Source organism: Stegostoma tigrinum, chromosome 20 (genome assembly GCF_030684315.1).
Source record: "Stegostoma tigrinum isolate sSteTig4 chromosome 20, sSteTig4.hap1, whole genome shotgun sequence".
In the NCBI taxonomy this organism is placed as follows: Eukaryota; Metazoa; Chordata; class Chondrichthyes; order Orectolobiformes; family Stegostomatidae; genus Stegostoma; species Stegostoma tigrinum.
This window is the reverse complement of record NC_081373.1, coordinates 15,734,392-15,742,582: the sequence shown is the minus strand read 5'-3', so window position 1 is coordinate 15,742,582 and position 8,191 is coordinate 15,734,392. Positions and strand designations below refer to the sequence as shown.

The 8,191-nt window shown below is 46.6% G+C and overlaps 1 protein-coding gene across 1 annotated transcript; it reads left to right on the top strand.

Annotated features, from left to right (window-relative positions):
- Positions 1-733: 733 nt before the first annotated feature.
- Positions 734-6,946, top strand: LOC132210792 (calcium homeostasis modulator protein 3-like). The gene is made up of 4 exons (XM_059653203.1): positions 734-1,288; positions 2,721-3,102; positions 5,652-5,787; positions 6,811-6,946. The coding sequence occupies exons 1-4, from the start codon at positions 734-736 to the stop codon at positions 6,944-6,946; spliced, it is 1,209 nt and encodes a 402-aa protein (XP_059509186.1).
- Positions 6,947-8,191: the final 1,245 nt, after the last annotated feature.

The window sequence follows — 8,191 nt, the reverse complement described above, 5'->3', positions numbered from 1 at the left end:
GCAGGAGGGTGGGTGGGAGGAGGTGTATTCTAGGTAGCTGTGGGAGTCGGTGGCCACCCACTGCACCCCAAAACCAGTCCAACCTGTCTCTGCCTCCCTAACCGGTTCTTCCTCTCACCCATCCCTTCCTCCCACCCCAAGCCACACCCCCAGCTACCTACTAACCTCATCCCACCTCCTTGACCTGTCCGTCTTCCCTGCTCTGACCTATCCCCTCCCTACCTCCCCACCTACACTCTCTCCACCTATCTTCTTTACTCTCCATCTTCGGTCCGCCTCCCCCTCTCTCCCTATTTATTCCAGTTCCCTCTCCCCATCCCCCTCTCTGATGAAGAGTCTAGGCCCGAAACGTCAGCTTTTGTGCTCCTGAGATGCTGCTTGGCCTGCTGTGTTCATCCAGCCTCACATTTTATTATCTTGGAATTCTCCAGCATCTGCAGTTCCCATTATCTCTCACATTGAAACCGCTAAGTCACTTTAATGCAAATCTCAGTTCAGCAGCCCCACCTGGTGGACAGGTGTGCCCTTTGCGCACACACCTGCCTGTCTTTGAGTGATAGCTCCTCAACCAATTAGTTGGCCAATTTAAAGCAAATGTCACCGAATCTGAGCGTGACAGGGGTGGGTTACGATTAGCCGAGCACCCAAGCTCTCAGTGAAAAGTCGAATTCTCACTTGACGGTTTGTTGCCTCTTGGCTCTGTTCCTGCAAACCATTCCCAAATCTGACCACCATGGATCGCTTCATCAGCATCTTCCGCCACTTCCAATCCAACTCGGAGTCAGTGATGAATGGGATTTGTGGAATCTTGGCCTTGGCAAGTGTGCGGATCTACAGCTCTTTTCAATTCATCTGCCCATGTTTGCCCATTTACAATACGGTCTATGGGATTGGGGTCATGCTTATCCCACCCATTATCCTCTTCTTCTGTGGCATTATTGTCAACAAACACTCGCTGTTGATGCTGGAGGAATGGTTGCGGCCAGAGAGTCAGAGGACCAAGGACCCATCTTTACTCCATTACATGTTCCTTGCTGTAGTCCAGAGAGCAGCCATCGCTCCTGTCATCTGGCTCGTTGTTGCCCTGCTGGATGGCAAATGTGTTCTTTGTGCTTTCAGCACCTCAGTGGATCCCAGTCGATTCGTCAACGTGAGCAGTTGGTCTAGAGGAGATCTGCTGATCCTTCTGTCCAAGGTGCCCTGCAAAGACCTCACAGCTGACCAGCTTCAGCACAACCTCAGCTTCCCGAGGAAAGCGGTGTACAGGTACCTGCGCTCAGTATCTCAGGTAAACTGGCCTCAAATCAAACGGGATTCAACTTAAGCAGGATGTCAAGACTGAGGGGTCAAAGGGTGTACAGGAGATTTTGTTTTATTCATTCATGGAATGTGGACATCACTGGCTGAACCAGAATTTATTGTCCATCCCTAATTGCTCAGTTAAGAACCGACGACTTTGCTTAGGGTCTGCAGTCATGTGGCGACCAGATCTGGGAAGGATGGCAGATTTCCTGCCATGAAGGGCATTCATGTTTTACAACAATTGGCAATTAACACCAGATTATTTTAAAAATCAAATTTCACCAACTTCCATTGCTCAAACCCATTTCCCCAGAGCACTGAGCCGGGGTTTCTGGATTTCCAGCCAAGTGACGTACCTCTACACCATTGCCTCCACTTTACCAATTCTTTGAAAGTGCCCAAACCATTCATCAAACCAAATTAAAACAAATTGATCCAAATTAAGATGTGTCAGGCCCCTTAAAGGGGCAAAGTAGCAATAAAAAAATTGAAAATTTACATGAACAAAATCAAATTAAAATATGAATGTAGTGATTATCAATGCACACCAGCCCCAGCAGTTTCCATCAGCCATGGTTCTCCAGTGAGACAGTGGATGCTATCTATTCCCTCTCCAAGGACACCTGGGCATGTACATAACCAAACAACTGGCCGAATGGCCTTTTGACCTCCCACTGTCTGTACCTGTGTAGGGCCGCCTCGGGGGACCTCAGTGAATGTGGAGAGATTACAGGAGCTCCGTACAGCAGAGGACTGAAGTGGGAGAGTTAATCCAAGCAGTGAAAATCAGGGAGCGTGTTGATAGAGTAAATGAGGGGCAGGAAAGTCAGGGGCAAATCGAAACTGAGAACACGCAGTGTCTGCCCAATGTCAGTCTCCGAGTGGTAACCTTCACACTCTGTCAGTTTGGGTAGAAGCTGAAATCCATGGGATGAAATATTAGCGTCTCCCAGTTCTAGCCTGTTATAGATGGGAGGACAGCTTGAGTGACACAGAGAGAGCCATACTAAGTCACTGGTTAATTCTGATTGCCATGGGATGTTGAGTTAGTTCCACTCTCAGTGCTGAAACTGTAAATAAAAGGCTGTTATCGGACTGTCATTTGAACAGGGCTGTATTTGCTATGGCTGGGTCACTTGTTCGACAGGTAAACCAGCTTTCTTCAACAGCACCTGACTTAATTTCACTAACCTCAGCGTTCTCATTCCTCAATTCTCAAATCCCTCTATCCTGACCTTCCCCCTCCATCACTCTGAGATCCTTTGGTTTCCCAACTGGGCTGATGATGGAGGACCTTTGACCTAAGTAACCCCTCTGTTCCTCAGAGTTTCCCTCAGTCACTCTCCCATCCTTTAGCCTCCTTTTGTAAATATGCAAGCTCGCTGCGCCAATGGCTGTTTGTTAATTGTTGTCTTTAGGCTCTAGGGTGGACCATCCTCCTGGTTCTGATTTTGACTGCATTCCTCTCTCGCTGCCTCAAGCCATGTTCGAAACATGTCACCTACCTCCAGAGCCGGTACTGGAGCAACTACATTGACATCGAGCAGAAGGTGTTTGAAGAGACCTGTTGTGAGCACGCTCGAGGATTTGCCCATCACTATGTCATCCAGTTTTTTGACAGCATGCAGGATGGGTTCCAGACATATTGTCATGATAACCATGTAACGGGGGCTGAGGGAGACCCGCTTCATGGCATCACAAACAAGGAGCAACTTGATGCTCTCCTGGCAAAGTGGTTCAACACTAAACCTCCACTGAATATCATGCCTGTCAATCAGTACCGAGTGAATGCTGACCCTGGTACAACCAGGGAACCCCCACAGCTTCAGCAGCAACCCGCAGCTCCACTCAGCCGTGTCAAACATACAGTGCTGTAGGAGCAAGTTCACCACAGTCACGGGGCCTCTCTGACCAGCTCCCTCAACAGAGTCAACTCCAACAACAAGGACCCCTTACCATGCAACCAAACATCAAAAACAAATTCACGCCTTCCCCTTTGGATCACTGTCCAGTAACTATCACCTCTGCTGCTCCCTTCACACCAGCGTATGGGTCACTCCCTTGTAGTCTCTTGAAATGTTTAGTCTCCTTTACAGCTACTCTCCTGGACCGGTCACTCTCCTGAACCGGTCACTCTCCTGCAGGGCACTTTCCTGTCCGTGCTGGGGAGAAATGCACACAGGGATGGTTGAGAACTAGGAACGAACGTTGAAAAACAAAAGCAAAATAAAAAAGGACCGCAACAGTGAAAATAAGGAAGAGTGAGGAAGCAGAGGAGAGGAGGAAGCAAAGTTGCCATATAATTTTGACTTTCTCACACTCTCTCATACTTTCTGTCCTTCACTGTGTTTTTCTCTTTCACTGGCTTAAGAGAGCAAGATAACGAGGTTCACACCCAATGAGCGGATATAACCTGGCTTTAACACTCTGTAAACTCCTCTGTGTTGCTGGAAAAGATACACAGACAGTAAAGTGGTGAGAGCTGAGAGTGAGAAGGGGAAAGAGAGATTGGAAGGAAGTGAGAGAGAGAGAGAGAGGTAGATACAGTGTGTGATGGGAAAACCTTGGACACAGTTTGACATTTGATTCAACTTGAACCAGATGATAGATAACCAGGTAATTGTGACACATAACAATTAACATTATAGTTGCCAGTAATACCCTATTGGTCAGGATGGTATTCCAGGCAGGGAGAGTACTGAATGTTGCAGCATTTCATAGTGACAAAGTCACATTTTATTTCTCAATTCTATCAATCTTCAGAATTTCTGCTTTCTGTATGAAACAATGTGTTAAAGGACAACTCAATAATAAAGTCTGCTCAGTGAAAGAAAAAGAGGTCCTGGGTCATGATTTAATCAGAATCAGAGGGAGTGCCGCACTATTGGAGGGTCTGCACTGAGAGAGTGCGGCACTGTTGAAGGGTCAGTACTGAGGGAGTGCCGCTCTGTCAGAGGGTCAGTACTGAGGGAGTGCCGCACTGTTGGAGGGTCAGTACTGAGGGAGTGCCGCACTGTTGGAGGGTCAGTACTGAGGGAGTGCCGCACTGTCGGAGGGTCAGTACTGAGGGAGTGCCGCTCTGTCAGAGGGTCAGTACTGAGGGAGTGCCGCACTGTCGGAGGGTCAGTACTGAGGGAGTGCCGCACTGTCGGAGGGTCAGTACTGAGGGAGTGCCGCACTGTCGGAGGGTCAGTACTGAGGGAGTGCTGCACTGTCGGAGGGTCAGTACTGAGGGAGTGCCGCACTGTCGGAGGGTCAGTACTGAGGGAGTGCCGCACTGTCGGAGGGTCAGTACTGAGGGAGTCCCGCACTGTCGGAGGGTCAGTACTGAGGGAGTGCCGCACTGTCAGAGGGTCAGTACTGAGGGAGTGCTGCACTGTCAGAGGGTCAGTACTGAGGGAGTACCGCACTGTTGACAGCCACCAGGCCCAACATTGGATGAGAATGCCATATATTTGTTTCCTGTGCAGTTCCGTGTGTATGGGAAGTATTGTTTACTCACAAGCCTGTCTTTAAATCTGTTTCCTCCGTTACAAAGTACTGTTCTCTGATCAAAAAGAGAAATAGCTGGAGTGGTGCAGCATGTCTGGAAACATCTGGGCACAGAGAAACAGAATTGAGTTTTTGCATTTGACATAACTATTTTTCACGACTGTAGCATCAGCTGGGGTTGTCAAGAAGCTTTTTGATCGGTTTCTGGCAGGGAAGGGATTGAGGGATATGGAACTAATAGGTTGAATGGGATTGATGTATAGCCATAAACTTACTGATGCGACAGGCTCAGAACTCCTGAATAATGAGGGCACTGGGCTATGACTTTAATGCCTGCAGGTGCCGCAAGTCAATTTACACACAGTTTGCATATTAACATTAAATATGCTCAGTAATGATTGGAAGTTTATCAACGTCAAATGTATGCAAACAGCTGGAGGTCACAACACAGTGAGCATTGGAGTACATCCTACAATCATCATTCTCTGGCTCAGTGGGTTTCAGATACATAGCCATATGCAGAGGAGGCAAGTACCAGGGTTTGTACCCTCAGCACGGACGACTGTACCCTCAGCACGGACGACTGTACCCTCAGCACGGACAACTGTACCCTCAGCATGGATGATTGTACACACAGCAGGGATTCCTGTAGATGCAGTTGGGATTATTGTGCATACTATAGGGATCACTATGCATGCAGCAAGGATTATTGTACATTATAGATGATTTCACTGTACACATAGCAGGGATCACCGTGTGCAGAGCAGGGATTGCTGTACACAGTGCAGGAGTTACTGTACATATGGCAAAGATCACTGGCTTTGTTTTCCTCACTTTTTGAATTCAACATTCCCCAGTGGAGAAAGAAAATGTCTTCACAAATGGAGAACTTCAAAAGCAAATGGCTCCAAAATTCCCTGAGATACAGCCCAGCTTCCGGAAGGTTTGTGTCCATCTGAGATCTTTCTTGGTCTGCAATCCCTCAGATATCCAGTCAGTTCTCATTTAACATTCCCCAAATGTTACTGTCATCACAACTAGATGTTGTGCTTCAGTCATAGAACTGAGGGGTCCTTCTAATGAGGGCTGCACACTAGTTTTTCCCAAATTTAGTAAGGCCAAGACTGCAGCATGGCAGTAACGTCACTGATTTAAGAATCCTAAACACTAGCCTATGGCTGTAGGGGCTGTGGCTTCAAATCCTCCCACAGATGCTGATGGAATTTAAATTAAGGCTGATAAAATCTGATCATGAAACTGGATTAAAAGTCATAGATGCACCAATATCCATTAGGGAAGAATACCTGCTGTCCTTACCCTGTCTGGCCTACAAGTGACTCCAGACCTGAAGCAATGCAGCTGACTCCTAACTGCCCTCAGAATGACCAAGCATGTCACTGAGTTCAAGGGCAAATAGCTATGGGCAACAACATCTTGCCAGTGATGCCCACATCCCACAGAAGAATAAAGAGAGTAAACGTCGGCACTGATTTCAGGAAGATGAGGGGGATACCTTGTCTTGATTCAAAAGCGAGTTGGATGATTCTGTGCAGCAGAAACGTGAACTAAATTAAACCCAACTCCCCTCCATCATTCTTAACTTCCTAATACATTTCAGTTTTAATTGAGTCAGGCAGAGGGTATTTGCTGGTCAGAGAGTGTATTTAATGAAAGAAAGGAGTATTTAGTAATTGGGGATCTCGAGGGCCTGTTTACTGGGAAAACAGTCTATTAACTGGGTGTGGGGTGTTATTTATGGGGTGGTGGGGGTATTTAAAGGGAAGGGTAGAAATCCACTTCAAAATTTCTGGAATTTTATTGAATCAGACTTGGTAAGCTGTGTCTGTTCATCGGGAAGGTACATCTTTAAAGATGGAAATGGGTAAGAACCTATCATTTGTCCTTGGGGAAGGTTATTTTGAATCATTAGGGAAATTGCATGTCAGGAAATTGACTTTGCCATTCAAAGACTCCACATTTATTCAAGTATATTCAAATATGTTCTGATTTAAACAGGATTCAGTCAACAAATGAAATCACATCACATTCCTCATCCAGCTCTCCAATGTCTCAACTCGAAGTCCGCTTCGGAAGCTTTCTTCAGGGAATAGGGATGGAGTTTGCCCTGATCGGTTATGCAGATCAGAATTAGCCGCCCATTTGACAAGTTTCAATGACTCCATGCTCTCTTTCACACCAAACCTTTCAATTCCCCACAACAAAAACAAAGTTGCTGGAAAAGCCCAGCAGGTCTGGCAGCATCTGTGAAGGAAAAAACAGAGTTAATGTTTTGGATCTGGTAACCTTTCCTCAGAACTGATGGTGGCTGGGAAAACGTCAGTTTATATGCAGAAAGAAAGAGAAGGGGATGGGGTAGGAAGTAAACAATAGGATACTACCTAAAGAGAGAGAAGAGCAGTTGGATAGACAAAGAGTTGATAAAGATCAGGCTGGGAGGGTGAATATTGTCAATGCGGACTGTTAGTGACTAACAACATATGGTGTGTAATAGAGGCCTAAGTGGTAACGAGGCCTGGTGTGTGGGGTAGTGGGCTGGGCCATGGGAGAGTTTAGGCCCTAAAATTATTGAACTCGATTTTGAGTCTGGAGGGCTGCAGGGTCTTCAATTCCTTTCACAGTCTAGGACTTGCAGGAATTGAAGCATTGAATGCGCTCGTCACTACCTCCCACCACCACAGTTCTATCTCCCACTCCCTGTCACCCCCACCCTCAGCACTGTTCAGTTCGTCCTCCTGCAAAGATGCTCTGGAGCTGAAATGACTGATCTCCGACAACAACCATCGTCCTTTGTACCGGGTCTGTCTCCTGATTTGTGCCTTGTAGATGGTGGGTAGGTTTTGATGAGTCTGTGGGGGTGGGGAGAGGGGCGGGGGTTACTCCCTGCAGGATTCCAAGCCTCTGACTTGCATGGTAGCCATATTATTTAATGGTTGTCCAGTTCAGTGAAGTACAGAATTATTCACAACCGCAGACCCTTTGAAATTGGAGCCAAGATTTTTTTTTTGTGCGGGTTTATTAACCCCTGTCACTACTTCCAGTGAGTCATGTACCTCCAGATCATTCTGTTCCTCTACCACATTTAGATACTTATTTTCTGAGTGTATGCGATCCCCTATTCTTCCTGCCAAAATGTACTACTTCACACTTAGCTATATTGAGGTCAGTTTGTCAAATACACACCCACTCCATAAGTTTATTCAGGGCTTTCCTGATTTTGTCACAACTCTCACAAAAACTCATTTACCAATTTGGTCTCATCTACAAATTTTGAAATGGTATTTGAAATTCCCAGTGCAAATTGCTTGTATAAATTGTAAGCAGTAGTGGTCCCAATGCCAATCTTCATGGAGCATCACTTCCCACCATTTGTTGTTAA

Excerpts from the sequence above, each read along its gene's own strand:
- LOC132210792 (XM_059653203.1), top strand. The coding sequence starts at position 734 with ATGGATCGCTTCATCAGCATCTTCCGCCACTTCCAATCCAACTCGGAG. Across the intron at positions 3,103-5,651 it reads CCGAGTGAATGCTGACCCTG|TGGAGAAAGAAAATGTCTTC; the intron begins GTACAACCAGGG and ends AACATTCCCCAG. Across the intron at positions 5,788-6,810 it reads TGCAATCCCTCAGATATCCA|GATTCAGTCAACAAATGAAA; the intron begins GTCAGTTCTCAT and ends TGATTTAAACAG.